Here is a 17580-nt window from a genome sequence, read left to right on the forward strand (position 1 = left end):
CTGACTCTCAGCAAAACAGAGGCAAGGCAGGGCTGAGCGATGTTTGACGCGCTCCTACTACAACCAGCGGGACCCTGAAACAAATTGGAAAGCCCAGGAGCGGACATATTGATTCCGAAGGTAACGATCTTTTCTGTCTCTTTTCTTGCGCTAAATCGGGAACTATTGTGCAGCGCAGAACGGGTGCGGATACGGATCCGTGTGCGTTTCCGCCCGGCTCCCGCACAGCCGGAGGTGATTAGACATTTTGTGCGCATTTGTTTAATGTCTGCAGAAACGAACGACGTAATGCTGAAGTTGTCGTTCGCAGCTGCTGTTCGCGGCAGCGGGAGGCGCATTGAGAGCCGCGTCACTTCATTCTGAAACTAAAGGCTGCATCACTTCTGATTCTCATTTTAAAGCGAAAACACCTGGGATGTGTTGACCCAGCCGTTTGGCTGAACGTGGCATTCGCGGGCGCATTGTTGCCTCCCAGGATGTCTCAGTTGATGAAATGCCGGTCAGCATCCCTGCTGCTGCTGCTGTTTCCTGGAGTTGAAGCCTTTTGTCTCACAAGAAGCACTGACAACTAAAAAGGATTCACACCTGCAGCCTCATCACATCAGGTTAAATGATTACAGAATGAAGTTGATGCGTGCAGCAGGGGCGTTCATTGGATTACTACAATGGGCTTCTGGTGGGATTCACAAAATAAAAGTAGGAAAGAAAGAATTTAGATGATACCTACAAATCTAAGTAAGCTGAAATTTAATCAAAAAGTTTTACATTTATTTAACTAATTTGGTTAAACTGCCAAAAATACACAGCAAATTCATCACATATACTGTTTATTTTGTTATTACTTAATAATTTTGCTCATAAAAATAAGAGTATTCAAAGTTCATTTTGATGAGAAGCTGCTCAGAAAGTTGTACTTTCTCCTGTAGTTTTTTTCTCATTTGCTAATATTTAGTTTGGTCACTCAGAATAAAGTTAGCTACAATTAGCATAGCAAAGTAATCATTTGAATAGTTTTTTCTAGATTAACATGAATCTGCATGCCATAGAGTGACTAAGGATGTGAATTTTTATTCACTATCAATGTTTTTATGCACGAAAACTTCAGACAGGATTTGAACCAGTGACCAGACCTGCAAGCTATTCACTCCAACAAAATCAAATATTTTCAAAAATACTTAAAAACTGACTTTATTACAGGTTCCACATTCATAAAGTGCAGAACCACACAGAGTACTAAATAAATAAATAAAATAATGGGTTTGATTTGGACATAACTTGATTTGGAACAAGAGTCTGACAGTAACCCACAGGCAGTTTCCACTCTGCAAAAGTTTAAAATATTGAGTATGTTTAGTCCAGTTTTCAGTCCTTATATTTCAAGTACACTTGAAATAAACAAGGTAAACTTACAAGTAACTTTTCAGCCAAATATAGGAGCTTGTTTTTGGTCAATATTTCCTTAAAATGGATGAAAAATTACTAATTCCACTGTAAGATGATTTCACTCATAACATGGGGAAAACGTCTTAACAATCTGAAAGTGCAACTGGAACCTTTTCATCATTATAAAGAAATTATTGAGCAAAGAAAAGTTCCTATCTGTTGCTGAAAAGTTGCATGCATGCAAGTCAGTTTTGTTTTATTTGAAGTGTGCTGAAATATTTGCAGTAAGAACTGGACAAAGGACCAAAAATATTTGGTAAGATTTTGTGTTTTTGCAGTGTCATAAATTCTTTCTTTAAACCCAGAGGAAAAGACTTGACCCGACCTTCTCAGGAAGTTTGACGACGTTCTGTCATGTGCATTGCTTCCATGTTTTTCTGAAAACCTTACTGGTCTCTATGAAAGCAGGTTATTAATAAATGAACTTTAATGTCTGAGTCTGTAAATGATCCTGAGCATCGTCATGGCGTCGTTGGGTCCATTCAGATCTGAGTACCACGCCTTCCCAGCAGCCTCAGTCAGTCAGACCTTTTTATTGTCTCGCCACCAGAAACCTCTGTGATCTGCATGAGCTTCGGCTGCTGTGCTGCTGGGATATTTGGTCTCCATGGAAACAGAGGCTGGAAAAAAATGATGATGATGATGATGATGACAAACCTGCAAATTACTAGATTTCAATCTAAGATCGAAATCAGCATAAGACAATGATTGGATCTGCTGAGACTCAGACATGAACGTGCTGTTTTAGCGTTTAGCTTGTTTGATGAGGAGAAAAGAAACATTTCTACAAATCCGCCATTAAGATTTATGACTCTGATGGTGATAAGGGGGGAGGATTGGAGGCAATAACAGCTGGGTATAATGAGAACAGGAATAAAAAAAAACTCTGCAGCTCCATGCTGAGGGTGATGTCAGGGAGGAAGTTAACCTATATCTTATTTTAAATGAGTCCTTCCAAAGCCCACAGGGATCTGATGGAGGTCTCAGAGATCCCGCTGTGCAGCGAACGCCCCAGATTTCTATTTTTCTTTACATGATTTATCTCAGCAGGTGCAGAACTCTGCAGTAAAACATGTAAAACCTTGAAATGCCCTCTCATTCAAAAACACTTCTGAGCCTCCAAGTTATTCTTTATGCTTTTCTTCATCCAAATCACTGTTTTGTTAGACTTTCTGATGTATTTTATGACTTTTCTTTGCCTGTGTGCTAAATTAAAATTTAAGTATTAGTTAAAAACCTTTATTAAAATGACTGAAACCAGAAAAATGGAGGAAAGAGAAAGAAGTAAAGCATTAAAAACTACAAACAAATCCCTTTACAGATGATGCTTTAAGGTTTTTTCTGGGGCATCAATGCTATTTTTCTACATTGTAATTGCTTTTTAGTGTTGATAATGTTAATAAAATGTGAAAAAAATACAATTTGTCTGGAAATAATTGCATAAAAACAGAAAAAAATCTTGAATCTTTAATTTTCAAGAAAATTGTGTATACAAATTCACATGCCTGAGGAAATAGGCCAAAATGTCTACATAAATCACTACTAGTTTTACATAATTAAAATGTCTCTCCCCAAGAGCAGCAGTCAAAAGCAACATGCAAAATATACATGAAACAATCTGGACTTTTCAAGAAATGCCATTCGGTTGCATTTTATTCAAGCTGCAGCATATAACTTTAATAAAAAATATGTTTTTTTCTATATTTATTAAAGCTGTCACCGTGTTGCTACAGTTTGTATGAGACAGATAATCTGTGAAAACAATCAATCATTCTCCTCCACCTCTTCCCTGAATTACTATTGCTAGCTAAAGTAATGCAACATTACGGCCAAAACAACCAATCAGAACCAGGAGGAGGGTCTTGGTGCTGTCAATCATTTCATCCACTCACTGCTAAATGTGCTAATGGTGGAGAAACAACTTATTGTTACAGAAAATGTTTATCTGCCGTCATTGGTAGTCATTGTAGCTAGACTAAGCATTTACAACAGGATATGCTAGCTGCACCATAGGGATGAGCAGACACATGAGATTGTGATTGACAGCACTGAAACTCTCCTCTCACTGACTAGTTGTTTCTAGCACTTTGAGAAAGCAAAGGAAATAGATTTTTCACAGATTATCTCTCATACCATACTGTCACAACATAATGACAGTCTTAACAAATATATGAAATATATATATATAATTACATTCTACAAAAGTTACATTCTGCAGCTTTAATTTCCCTTAGGAGAGGGCAGGTCAGGGGTCAGGGGGGATGTGGGTCAGAGCTGCTGCTGACCGACTCATCTGTTAAGTGTGATAAAAGGTCCAGGGGACAAATTAAAGTCATAAAGTAAAATGCGAATGAGAAAAACGGTAAAATGTAATAATTCCCATACTTTCTCAGACTGTCGCCTCAACAACGTGTTTAAATCTGAACACGGCCTGGCAACCATAAAACTAATTGACGTTTTGTGACGTCAGTGCCGTTAAACCAATCAAATCGCTTTTGTTAAATTTTTACCGCGACGAAGCGAGCTGAAGAAGATCCATAATGATTTCTTAAAGGAATATATGAATCAACAATTTAATACTTTTGAGTTCTTTAGGTAAATATAACGTTGGTACAGTTTGTAATGATTTCTCTTCCCTGTTAATGTTACTTTCACCGTGTTTGCAACCAGACAAACCCTGAAATGTTGATGGGCGGAGCGTTAGCCATTAGCTTGCAGCCGAGGCTAACATGCTAACACCGGTGAGCTCAGGTAGCAGTAGCCGGCTCGGGTCTCACATGCCGCCCGCTTTGTTGTCTCTCCTCTGGCTTGGCTAGCTCACAACAGTCGGCGTCTCCTGCCCTCGGCCTGACCTCATGGATCCCGGTGGAAGCGAACTGGACTCCAGCCTGCCTCAGCCGGAGAACCCGTGCCTGATAGTGGAGGATTCTCAGCCGGACAGCGTCGGTCTGGAGGACGACCCGGAGAGCAGCTACCGCGCGCTGCTGGCCCGCCGCCTGGCCAGCCTGCAGCCGGCCGCCCGCAGCCCGGTCCTGGTGAGGCGGTCTTTATCCAGTCACACTGAACAATAAACACACTACGGTAAAAATAACATTATAACACCGTTTAAAGAGAAGCAGCATCGCCATATGTCGAGATATAACATGTTTAGCTATTTTTCCACAACGTTTTAATAATAATGACTTTATTTACAAATTCTCCTTTACCAGTTAGTATCCCAACAGCTACATGCATTTCCTCCATATTCATCATAATCAGAGGCAGAAAACCCCCAAATTTTACTGCAGTAAAACTACCTCCAAATATTTCTACTCAAGTAAAAGTTAGACAAGAAATGACTCAAAAAGATATTTGGTGAAAAGTATACTCAAGTTCTGACTGATCAAATTATCAATCACTTCATATTTAACAATTATATCATCTAATAGACCAAAATATAAAGTTAATTGGAAAAGGATCAAAATTACAATAATTCAAATAAATAAAATCAGGAAAAGGAAAATGTTCTAAATCAGTTTCTATTCATAAAAAGAACTTATGAAACTTTAACAAAAACTGCAGCTGTGTGTTTTGGTAATAACATGTTTGTTTTTCATTCAGGGGACAGAAAATCCAGAAAATTTACTCAAGTAAGAGTAGAAATATTTTATAATTAAATTATATTATAAATTTCCTTTTTCCAGGAACTGATATCATCACCACCAGGAAGTAGATGCTCCCAAACCGACAGCCAATCAGACAGTAACAACCAGGCCGAACCAGGTCAGTAAAATTATTCATGTTTTACTACATTTGCATTTTAATCTCACCTGCAATGTTTTAAAAATATTTAGTTTTGTTTGGTTCAGAGGTCGTAGCTGCAGCTGACCCCAGCTCGCCGCTGCAGGAGGAGAGTCAAGTTATCAACGTCTGTCCGCATCCCAACAAGAAAAAGTAAGTACTCCCTGCTTCCTGTCCTGGTTCTGGTCCACATTCAGTGGGAATCTTACATGGGAAGTAAAATAAATGAGGGGGGAGGAAAGTACTGGATGTTTATGAACTGGTGCTGCTGGTTTCTAGTTACATAATAAACCAGTTTAGACCTTATAATGGGTTTGTTTTTTTGTTAGTTTTTCTTTTCTGTAAGATTTAACTTTTTCCTCTGTAGTGGCGCCACCTGCTGGTGACAGCAGAGTTTATTCACTTGAGTAGGAAAAGGACAACAGATTTTATTTATCAATAATTCACGCAGTTTCTCTGGAGTGAAGAAACAATTCAACTTCATGGAGGAAATAAAGAAAATGAAGGAAATATGTACAGTTTTTAATTTCATTAAAATGTTTAATTCTTTAACACTTTGCTTCTTTTCTTTCTTCCCTCTTTCCTTTTTTTCTTGTTTTTTTCCCTCTCTTTCATCCCTTCTTTCTATCCATCCATCCAGTGAAATAACGTTTTTCCCATTGAACTCTCCAGGTTTGTACCTGAGGATTCTGAAATGGATCCTGGAGCCGATTCTACGACTAACTGTGTTCAGTCTGACGGTCGGTGTTCCTCCTGCACTGAAGTTTAGACCTAATATTTTCTGTTTTTCTGCATTATAAGCTCATTCTGTGTGTTTCCAGGTGGGTCGTGTCAGTTTGGGTTTCTGGAGCTCTCGCAGAGTCAGGACCTTGAAGCTGGCGGAGACCTCAGCCATGAAAGTAAAAACAAAAAAATTCTTATTTTAAAGCAGGAAATCGACTCATTTAAATGCGTTTCCTGTTTCTGTTGCTAAAACATTTTAATGAAAATGTTTTCTTACATGCTAACAGTGTTGACACCCATCAGGCCAACATCTGTGTGTTTTTGTTCCTTTTTTATTTCAGAGCAGCAGTGTGTTGCCCCCAAAACTTTGGCGCATCAAGATAACAAAGCAGTGAGGTAAATAATTTTTAATCACCACGATTAAAAATAAACTTAAATTAACCAGATTAAAAGCTGCTGAACTTTGAGATAATAAGATTTTAGCTGTGTGATGAACATCGCTCTCCTGCAGGTCAGAGGTCAGCTCCAGCAGCTCCTCCGAGTCTGTTTGCCAGTCGGGTCGCCAGCTGACCGTCCAGGTTCTGCTGCACTCCCAGAACCTGCAGGAGTCCGAGGACTGCGACGTCCTGTCCTCACAGGAAGATCTGTTCGACGGCGACAAGTCGGGTACGTTTGTTTGGCGTTTCTGCAGCGAGCGTGCAGAACGGGTGAATAACTGCGTCATGCTGAAACCTCTCAGGCGCCGCTGTGGACAGCACGGTGTCGGAACCGGAGCAGCCGGCTCGGCCCACCTCCACGCCGGCCCACAGCCTGCAGCTGCTGCATCTGTCTGGACAGGGAACGCTGGTCCAGGAGAGCCAGTCCCAGTAAGTCACCAGCAGTAATCTGATTACTTTTTTCAAGAAAAGAGTAAAGCAAGGGATTACAAATCCTGAAAAAGTAACTAGATTAGGGCTGAAATAATTAATCGAATTAATCGTGATTAATTGAAATAGTTGCAATTTTTTAAAACAATCACAATTAATTGAAACAATCATGATTTATCTAAACAATATTAATTAATCAAATTAATTGGGATTAGTCCAATAAATTGGGATTAATTGAATCAATCGGATTAAATTCAATTCATTGCAATTAATTGATCATTAAAATAATCAACAGTTTTGGTAATCAATTAATTTTTATCCAAAGCATACAGACTCTAAAAAGGCCCAGAGCAGTAATGAAGCCAAACTTTACAAAAAAAAAACAAAAATTTAATGCAGTAAAATTTTAAAATAGAAAAAAACATTTTGTGAATGTGTTGAACTCCTCAGGTGGCAGTTTTAGTTCACCTGGTTTTAATTCTGTAAAATCTCCTAATGTTCCAATTACTAACCGGTTTATGGAAAGAAATGATCGAAAGAGAAAGTTTGGGTCTTTATGTTTCTATTAGACCTGAAGTGATTGATTGTTGTTTGGTTCTGTTGCCCAGAAGCTCTGTTGATTACGTCGCCCCAACGCCGGACAACTTCCCCCGCACTCCTTTAATCATTCCAAGCTCGCCAACCGAAATGGAAAACGAACGCGACGGTGAGTGAGTGGGTTTAAATCAGCTGGTGAACGAATCAAAACCGGCTCTAATGACCTGAATATTCGCAGAGGAACCCATGGACACCTCGCTCCCGCCGGAGGAGCGAGCGGCGGCGGCGAAGGACGAGCCGATGGAAACGGACGCCGCCTCGAGGCCACACTCACCTACCTCTGCCCCGGTCTCCCAGAATGCCTCTGGCTCGGAGCGAGCGCTCCCGGTGCCGTCACAGCCAGAGTTCTCACATGTACGTATTTCCAGAGTTGGGTAGTAATTAGTTATTTATTTGAGAAACCTTTTTAAAAAAAATGTCCTTTTGAAGGTGTTTTTACTGCACTTTACTTTCTACTTGAGTAAATTTTCTGGACTTTCTGCCGACAGAATGAAGATTAAACATGTTTAAACCAAAAAATCCCCAGACACAGACGGGTTAGCGGTTAGCAAACAGCAGATGGAAACGCTGAGCTCATTATCAGAGCTGCTAGTCATTGGTAAAAACGTTGTTAAAGGGTTAATAGAGGAGCCATGTTGTGATGACCTCTGAAGGCGGAGCAGGAGTTCATTAAAGAGACAGAGGCCCAATTTCTAGGAGTTGAATTAGGAAGTCAAATTTAATCCAAGTCATATTTGATATATGCAGCGTTTTTAACAACTGAAGTTACTTGATTGTGCGATTAAAAAGGAAAGAAATCAGCAACACCTACTTCACTTTATTAACTCATATTAATGACTTGGTTTCATCCAAACCTTTCTCTTTGTTTCAGGATGTTTTTGTTCCAACACAGAGCCAAGAAGCTAGCAGGAAGTCTCCTCCGTTGCCTTCTGAGACCCAGTCTTCGCTCCGGGAGTCGGCGCCGTTTTCCGCTGCGCTGCAGCTTTCTGTGAATGCTGACAGCGGCGACCCGGTTCTGGTGGAGGAGGACAGTCAGGACACACAGATAGAGGAGTTGGAAGAGCCGCCGGGCGTCGACACCAGCGACGTCGCGGCTCTGGAGGAGTCGCACCAACCCGGCCGGACTGACCCGGACCCACCGCATGAGTCCGACCAGCAGCAACAAGAAGCAGAGACAAATGTGAACAAAAGCAGCAACACTAACCACTCTGAGGCGGCGGCGAACAGCTGCGTGCAGGAGACGCCGTGCAGCACCACGGCGGCGTCACACGCCTCCGGGTCAGGAGGAACAGCAGAACAGAACCATTCGACGGACAAAAACGAGACGGACGACTGTGAGGAAGAGGAGGAGGGCATGAAGGAGGAGAACGCCGGTGGCGCCTCGGCGATGGCGCTGGTCCTCTCTGAGAGTCAGGTGATGTCTCCGGAGCCAATGGAGGAGGAGGAGCTCCAGGGCGGCGCCTCGCAGCCGGAGTCCGGCGTTTCTGAGGGCGACGGAGCCAAACGGGTCGTCACGGCTAACGGCCACCAGCAGCAGAACCAGGAAGAGAGAGCGCAGGACGACCTGGGCAGGCGAGAAATGGAGGCCGTCAAAGAGCTGAGCGACAGCTCTGGAGGTGAAAAATGTTTTTTAGGTCTGGATGATATGGCTGACAAATAATAGAGGTTTCATTTTAGTTGCTGTCAATAATTATTGTAATAAATATATTACAATATATATCACGAGATCAATATAAATAAATAACACATCTGATACAATATTCAATATTTTAGATATTCACTGAACTCTGATCCAGAACTGCACAGCATTCTGGGAGATGTAAGCAGAGGAAAGACGTCAGGTGCTCAGATTCTCCCAGCATGCTCTCTCACTCCTTGGTTACCTAGCAACAACCTGCTGATGAACTGGCGCAGCAGCAGTTTCAAGTCTCCCCATTTTGTCTCATAACTGCCAAAAGTGAAAAATATCGAAACTGGATAAAACAGGAAGCGTCGTGCTACTGGTACGGCAATATGTCAGACATTTAAACCCAGAGAACTGATCAGTAATTACTGATATTGAAGGATGTGAAATGAAAAACAGTGATACGTTTTTCAGCCATGTAAACTTTTTTTATTTCTAATTTCAAATTCTTTTTTTGAACAAACTTAGGCCACATATCACAGGACTAAATATGAACTTTGACTTGAACATTTTAGCTCTGGTTTGTCCTCTGTCTAAAAATGAGGAGAATGAATATTATAGATGATTTTTATTTATTAAAAACATAAGCAAAAATCTCAATATCGAGAGATATTGAAAAAGTTGCGTGAAAACCTTTGCAAATCACTACCAGCTCCATTTTCCTTATGTTCAATCTCCTCTCTTCCTTTTCCTTTCTATGGCAGACATTTCTTTCCACTTCACTCTTCCTAAAGAGGGCGAGCTGATTGGTCCGGCCGTGGGGTCGACGCCGCCGCTGGTCAGCCAGCTGAAGCAGACGCTCAGACACAGCACGCCCATCGGTGGGTTTTGGAAACCGGGAAGAAGACGCCGGCCGCAGTCAGACAGGATCTGGAAGGTTTGTTTCTACGTTTTTGAAACGATGTAATTTCACTTTTTGCGCAGAGATCGCTCCCTTTTCGGAGAAGCCGTGCAGTGCGGGCGACGACGCGGCGGCTGACGGGGAAGACGGGAAGCTGAGCCTGAGGATGAAGCTGGTGACGCCGGTGGAGGAGGGCGGCTCCGAACGCTTCAGCCTGCAGAGTAAGAGCCCGCCTCTCCGGCCGCACGCCGCCAGGCTTCCTGTCGCCTTCTGACTCGCGTGACTCTTCTGTTCAGAGCCGGCGCTGTCGGAGGAGGAGGAAGAGTCGGTCGCCACTGTTACGACGGTTTCCACGACTGTAACCAGGTAACGGTGCCCTCTGACCCTGACGTCTCTGAAGTGAAACCCTGAAAGATCTCAACGCCAGCGGCACACAGAGCCGAGCCGGGTTCTGAGGCAGAGAACTAATATCAGAGTTTCTGCAGAAACTCTTGAGTGTTTTAGATCAAGAGAAGGACAAAAAAACTGAGGAAACCATGTTTAGCTGCTGGTTTGATCCCCAGCAGAACTGATTTGGGTTTGCTGTGTTTATTTGCAGCCCGTCGGTGTTCACTCGGGTTCGGCAGGCTCACCGACAGCAGGGGGCGGAGGAGGACGCTCAACCCGGAAACAACGCCGGCGTCAGGCAAGAACTTTTTTTGGATAAATTAGGCTGAAACGTCATGAGTCAACAGAGTAAAGAACAGAGCATACATCCCTGAGGAACGCCTCTGATCTGCGCGGTTCAGTCGTGAAGCTTGGTTTGTCTGTTTCAGGGGGAAACTGTTCGCCTCGCCACAGAGGAGCTCCAAGGTTTCCCTGCCAGGATGCAACAGCCTCCCGAACAGCCAATCGGAGCCGTCGCAGCCAGACGCATCGTCGGCGCCGCAGAACAGCCTTAAAGATGCCGGCGTTCCCGCGGAGCCGGCCAGAAAGAGACGAGAGCCGTCGGAAGCTCCGGATCTCCGTCCTCCGACCAGCGTGGAGGTGGGGCAGAAGGATTCTGCGACTCCGAACAGCAAGGTGAGTCGGACCGGATGGAGAACAGAGAGGATCATGTTCAGAGGAGTCTGTGGTCACACACACACAAAAATCTTATTTCACTTTATTTTGCAGTAAAATAAGATTATTTTACTGTGAAAGTAAAATATTTATTCTCCAGTACGCCCTCCAAGGACAGTGGCTAATCTGAACGAGTAGCCAGAACCGACCCAAACCCATATGTAGAGGGAGAGGCTATCCTCTTGGTGCGTTGGAGTGAACAAGATGGGAGGCAACAAATATGCCCCCTCCTGCCCAGCGCCTCTCACAGGGGGCAACCCCAGAGTGGAGAACATCCAACCCCTTTCAAGGAGACTGGCTCCAGAACCAGAACCGTCCACTGAAGTCAGTCTGACTATTTCTAGCCGGAACCTCTCAATCTCACCCCACAGGTGGTGAACAGATTGACTCTCATTGGGCTGAGCCCGACCTGGATCCATGGGTTAAAACCCGACCCGACCTGGATCCATGGGTTAAAACCCGACCCGACCTGGATCCATGGGTTAAACCCGACCCGGCCTGGATCCATGGGTTAAAACCCGACCCGACCTGGATCCATGGGTTAAAACCCGGTTGGGCTCCATGGGTTAAGGCCCGGTTGGGCTCCATGGGTTAAGGCCCGGTTGGGCTCTATGGGTTAAAACCCGACCCGGCCTGGATCCCTGGGTTAAAACCCGACCCGGTTGGGCTCTATGGGTTAAAACCCGACCCGACCTGGATCCATGGGTTAAAACCCGACCTGGATCCATGGGTTAAAACCCGACCCGACCTGGATCCATGGGTTAAAACCCGGTTGGGCTCCATGGGTTAAGGCCCGGTTGGGCTCCATGGGTTAAGGCCCGGTTGGGCTCTATGGGTTAAAACCCGACCCGGCCTGGATCCCTGGGTTAAAACCCAGTTGGGATCCATGGGTTAAAACCCGGTTGGGCTCCATGGGTTAAAACCCGGTTGGGCTCCATGGGTTAAAACCCGGTTGGGCTCCATGGGCCCTCAGGCCTCTCCAGAGTGGGACCCCATGTTCGGGGCGAATACGACCCCTGTTTCCAAAGGTCGTATTCATCATAAGGATCTTTGGGCTGCACTTGGTCTGGTTCCTCTCCTTGGACCCGTCTGCATCGGGTGGCCCAACCAGAGGCATGAAGCCCCGACAGCAGAACTCCTAGGATCACTGGGACACTCAAACCCCCCACCATGATAAGGTGGCAGCCATGGAGGGGACGTGAAATGTGCATGTATGTGTGAAACTGTATGAATATTAAGTAACATATAAATTATGTAAGAAAGGGAGGAAATGAGAGAAGAAGAATGTTGTTTTTAACATGAGAAAATGAGAACAATGTGGTGCAAAGACGTTTCTTCCTGCCTTTTTCTCTTACTGTTGATGACACTGAATGAAACTCCGCTGCTCTCCACTGACCCTCCCTTCCTTACTTCCTTAGCGTAACGCCCAGCGCGCGCTGCACCATCTGATGTCGCCGATTGTCGGCCATTATCAAAACCTGAGAGACACATCAGCCGACAGAAATCCTGGCTATAACGGTTCGATCGAACCGTGTTGTGTCCAACAATGGACACAAAATAATAAATCCAGTTCACTAATATTGAAACCTTAATCAATTCCTTACTACAATCTACCAGCAATGCATGTAGCGAGTGTCAGTCTGACTGAATGAAAATCATTATAACCATTTTATGTCACCTTAACGAAGAACAGCTGAAAAGTTACCAGGTTTTCTGGTAGAAATTTCGCTCCAACTCCTCCCCGAGTTATTTATATTTTCTTTGCATGAAATGTTGGTTAAACATTCATGTTTCCACATATCATCTCCGATGTCTGCTGGACTTCGGGTTGCACCGTGTCAGCTGTTCAGGATTCCTCTCTGTGTTGTTTTGAAAGTAAAGTGTATCTATCTGTGGCAGGAAGTCGCATGTATTATTACGTAATATCCATTAAATCAGTGTGAAAAGATCTTCAAACAATATTATAGTTTATCGCGATAATTTTTTTGAGACGATTAAATCGCTCAGTAAAATCTGTTATCAACAGGCCGAATCGCCACAGGCCTCGTTTTTTATTGAATTCACTCCTGTGTTGTTTTTTTTGTCTTCTTCAATCTAAAGATGTTTCGAATTTTTTTCCAAATTGGAGTCTTTGGTTTTTCTTCTTTCCTTCTTGTTTGCTGTTCATATCTGGAGTCTCTAAATCCTGCTGGATGGTTTCCTCATCGATGTCGTCTTGTATGGATTCCAGTTCATTTGAACATCCTGGTATTGGTTCTCTTGCTAAATCCTCCTCCGAGGAAATATGATGACTAGAATCCATAACCGGGTCGACCCGGTTTTCCTCCTCTTGTTGTGAAACTGTAGTTTCCTGATCTTCATGCTGATCTTCCTCAGTGTCTGGCTGCAGTTTATCTCTGGTTGTCTCCATTCTTGCTTCATTCTGCTTATTTCTTCCTGGAACTGCTCTGCCTGTGTCTTCAACATATTAACATCATGAATGTAAGAACACTGCAGCTCCTTGAACAAAACTCTGAGCGTCTCCAGTTCATCCTGTGCATTTCTGTCCTTGTCCTGGAGGACCTGGATTTCTCGCCGTGTGTTTTCCTCCAGGACGGCGTTTTCCTGTCGCAGGCTGTCGATGAGCTGCTGCTTCTCAGTCGCTGATTGCAATGAGGCGTCTTTCTCTTGTTGTACTTTCTGTTTACATCTTTCCATCTCCTCCTTTAATCCAGTAATATCCATGTTAAATTTAAGTTTGAGCTTGTTATAAAATGTTTTGCTCTCATCCAATTCTTTCTTTAAAATCTTTGCGTTTTTCTTCAGGAATTTGGCGTCCTGGTTTGCTTTGCGTTGGAGGATGGCGTACTCCTTTCTTATTTTCTCCACCAGCGCCGTGTCCTCCTCTGATTTCTCCATCAGAGTTTCTTTCTGTGTCTCCAGCTTTTCAAATTGTTCAATCAATACAGTGTAGTTTAATCCAAGGATGACATTTTCTTTTCTTTCTTTGTAAAGTGCAGCTTCCGCTTTCTTTATTTTGTCTTGGTAAATCTCCGCCTGCTGCTTTAACTCGTTTATTAATTTTGATTGTTCGTTTGTTCCACGTTTGCTCTCCTCAAGTTCGTCTTGTAAACGTTTTTCATTTTCTTGCAGGAGGTCGATCTTTTGGGCCATGTCATGTATGATGTTGTCTTTCTCCACTCTGAGCTTCTCCAGGCTTGTTCCTCATGTAGCTTTGCCTCATCACCAACGTCTGCTTCGTATTTACGGCGCAGCTCCTCATACGAAGCCTTCAGGTCATCCAGCTTGTCTTCCAGGACTTTATTTCGCTGCTTCTCATCATGCATTTCTGCCAGCAGTGCGTCCTGGATGTGGAACTGAGACACCTTTAAATCTTCGTATTTTTGTTGCAGCTCCTCTTTATCCAGGTCTTCCACACTGAAGTGAGCCTGACAAGCAATAGCAACAACTTTCAGTGTTTCGGTGTCAGTATATCTCTGGAGTCTCTTCAGCTCCTCAGTTGCTCTGTGGGCCTTGTTGAAAAATCCCACTTTGAGCTCCGTTTGTTTCTGCAGCTGGAATTTGGTTTCTTCCAGCTCCTCCTCCAGGTGGGCCAGTCTGCGGTTCTGGTGTCTTTCTGTATTTTGAGACATTTTTATTCCAGTAAAATCACTAAAGTTGTCGATTTCGAAAACAAGTGAACGGTCGATTGGAAAGTGCTTTGCGGGCGTCTGAACTGGTCAGGGGTATTGCAAGCAATGACAAATATGCAGAATTGTGTTCCATACGATTCTGCAGTTGATGACATCACAGACTGCATCGCCAGTGACATCACATCTTTGCTGGTGCTGTGACATCATTCCACCTCCAAATATCTTCATTCTTGTTTACATTCAAAACAGGATTCTCTTGTTTTATCCCGAATATCAGGACATGAAACTCATTTCCATTTGGGTCCAGATCAAAAACCGGAACGTTCTTAAAGGGCCTGTTGGGCCGGAACATCTGGATAAAAACTATTAAATGGTTAAAATATCAATAAATTGGTGTTTCAGCATCACTAACTGTTACTTAAAATATAATATTGAACATCTTCACACTAATCAGTCCATCCAGGATTGTTTTTGTGCTTTTCTGTAATCAACATAACAGATTTTGTGTGTTAATTTAGAAATATTTGGAAGGAATTTTTACAATATTTGCGCTAATATGATGTTAATGTTGTATTAATTGCTCTGTCAGTCGTGGAATATAACTTACCATCAAGTTACAGCAGTCAACTGAATCCAAATGTTTTTGGGTAATTTTGAAAAAAAAAAGTTGATAAAATCAGAAAAAATGTGGGGATCTGTTTAATTTTTGTGTGAATTTTGCAGTTATTTGTGAAAAGCTGGACGGGCCTGTTGCTATAATTTGGAGTCCAGAGGGTCACATAAAAAGCTGAGGCGGGCCAGGTTTGGCCCTCGGGCCTTCAGTTTGACACATGTAGCATATATGATAATCTCATGTGAACTTTTTTCAATATCTGTTCTTTGGAAAGTTAATTTTACTGGTTCAGTCAAACATTTTATTTTATTTTGCGTAAAGAAAAAAACAGTGGGGAGCAACATTTATAATAAATAGATGTAAACATCATGTGACTTCCTACTTTCCTTCCTTTTTGTCTGCTTTTTCTTCCTTCCTTCTGTCCATTTTCATATTTCTTCTCCTTTTGTCATTTTTAGGACTTTCTTCCTTTGTTCCTTCCTGACATCTTTCTCAGGAAGGAGATCTTTCCATACATCCCTCCATTCCTCACAGTCCAGAAGAAGGGCTTTGCTAAGAAGCTGCAGTGCTGCATATTCATAGAAAGTAGAAAGTTGAGTGGAAGGAAAAAGTGCGGCAGCAACAGAGTTAGCCTCATCATTGAGCTGATTGTTTTTGTGGGATCTGTTGTGTGCTGGAGATTCAGTCTATCGGAATCGGACTCATCAGAACCTCTGGTTCTTTCAGGCCCGGCAGCGGATCGCCTCCCAGCAGACCGGTGTGGACGGGTCGGGCCCTCGCTCTCCTGGCGGCCGGGTGCGGCTTCGCCGTTGCCGTCGTGGTTGACAGGAAGTGCGTCGCTCTCTCTGCTGACTCTCTGCGTTTGTCTCTGAAGGGCGAGCCGGAGACGCCGTCGTTCAGGAGAACCACGGCGCCGGCCCACCGTCGGCACGTCCGCACCATCCAGGAGGTCCGGACCACCGTGACGCGGATCATCACAGACGTTTACTACGAAGACGGCAGGGAGGTGGACCGCCGGGTCACAGAGGTACCAGGGGTCAAAGATCACTGGGGGCTGGCAAATTTATTGGAAGAGTTCAGAGGTCGTGACGCCAGAAACCCTTCTTTCCTTGCTTCCTCCCTCCCTCCTGTTTACATTTGTTATGGTAGGACAGCTCCTTCCTGGTTTCCATTTGGTGTTTGGATTGTGTAATTTTTATAAATATTTCTTACCTTTTATAAAAAACTAGAATTAAAAGAAAATGTGAATATTACATGAAATAAGAATTTTAATTGATTAAATGTCATTTAACGGCTGAATTGGGATTAAACTGTCTGATGTCCAGAAAAGGTCTCTGCTGAAGAAGCTTGAGTGTATTTCAGCATATTCATAGAAAGTTGAGTGGAAGGAAAAAAATCCATCAGAATCCCACTGTATTGGACCGTCCTGTTTGTTGTCAGGAGAACGAGGAGCCTGTGGTGGACTGCCAGGTTCTGGACAGCGACATTTCTCCGTGCCGCACCGGCAGCAGCTCTGTGACCTCCGGTGACCTTGGCGACATCAGCTCCCTGTCCTCCAAGGCATCCAGCCTGCATCACAGCTCCGGAGGGACGAGTGGCAGCACCGGCCCCAGCAGACCCGACTTCATCATGCCGCCCAGCAGAGGGTTCCGATCCGTCAGGTACCAACCTGACCCGGTTCTCCTCCTTTTTCCTGTCCTCTTCCTGCATGCAGAGCCGCCGCTTCTTCACTTCTTCTGACTTTCTAACCTGATTTCTCAGTGGTTCATTGACCTCCGCCTGGTGCAGGTTGCCACAGGCGCCAGTCTGGGTCCGTTTAAAGGGGCAGTATCGGGTCTTCCAGGATTTTTATAGCACAATTCACTTACTGTGTTACTTTCAGTTAAAACTACGAATTGTCAACACTACAGCAACTAGATAAGATTTTTTTTTTAAATAGCGAGGGAGAAGAAAGTAGGTCAGTTATGCTAGCTTGACTTTGATTATCTTAACTTGTGGATGTGACGTGGAACTCTGTGAAAAACAGCCGACCTAAACATCAACTCTCACAGAACATCAGTAAAGCAGGAGTTTAAACCAGCTAGTCAACCAGTACTGTGTTAATTAGCTAATAGCAGCGGAGGCTAATCCAACACAGCGATCACATATTGGATATTGCAAAACATCAAGACTAACAATGAACTGCTGGAACCGACTGAATGTTCTGTTTTCTGTGGGGGAAATATTTGAGTGTTTCTTGGTGTTGAATACGTTACGTTGATGAAACATAAGCGGAGTTGTTGTCAGTCAGTTGCTATGGC

General features: G+C 43.6%; 1 protein-coding gene across 4 annotated transcripts in view; it reads left to right on the forward strand.

Moving 5' to 3' along the window:
- tp53bp1 (tumor protein p53 binding protein, 1) overlaps positions 1 to 17580 on the forward strand; it is a 25167-nt gene continuing 7587 nt past the window's right edge. For 2 of the 4 annotated variants that reach the window (XM_055023535.1, XM_055023538.1), the window contains exons 1-20: positions 1 to 120; positions 4260 to 4478; positions 5127 to 5205; positions 5292 to 5376; positions 5896 to 5963; positions 6045 to 6122; positions 6288 to 6342; positions 6458 to 6612; positions 6686 to 6812; positions 7421 to 7518; positions 7588 to 7763; positions 8281 to 9025; positions 9798 to 9914; positions 10018 to 10155; positions 10231 to 10300; positions 10533 to 10619; positions 10750 to 10996; positions 16007 to 16075; positions 16155 to 16307; positions 16721 to 16941. In XM_055023535.1, coding sequence (XP_054879510.1) covers positions 4299 to 4478; positions 5127 to 5205; positions 5292 to 5376; positions 5896 to 5963; positions 6045 to 6122; positions 6288 to 6342; positions 6458 to 6612; positions 6686 to 6812; positions 7421 to 7518; positions 7588 to 7763; positions 8281 to 9025; positions 9798 to 9914; positions 10018 to 10155; positions 10231 to 10300; positions 10533 to 10619; positions 10750 to 10996; positions 16007 to 16075; positions 16155 to 16307; positions 16721 to 16941 — 2948 coding nt within the window. In that variant the 5' untranslated portion in view covers positions 1 to 120; positions 4260 to 4298. Of the gene's footprint in view, positions 121 to 3948; positions 4039 to 4259; positions 4479 to 5126; positions 5206 to 5291; positions 5377 to 5895; positions 5964 to 6044; positions 6123 to 6287; positions 6343 to 6457; positions 6613 to 6685; positions 6813 to 7420; positions 7519 to 7587; positions 7764 to 8280; positions 9026 to 9797; positions 9915 to 10017; positions 10156 to 10230; positions 10301 to 10532; positions 10620 to 10749; positions 10997 to 16006; positions 16076 to 16154; positions 16308 to 16720; positions 16942 to 17580 lie in introns of those variants that run through there. The other 2 variants (XM_055023536.1, XM_055023537.1) reach the window with 2 other exon arrangements.

The sequence above is a fragment of the Poeciliopsis prolifica genome, unplaced genomic scaffold (assembly GCF_027474105.1).
Source record: "Poeciliopsis prolifica strain line A6 unplaced genomic scaffold, Auburn_PproV2 SCAFFOLD103, whole genome shotgun sequence".
Lineage (NCBI taxonomy): Eukaryota > Metazoa > Chordata > Actinopteri > Cyprinodontiformes > Poeciliidae > Poeciliopsis > Poeciliopsis prolifica.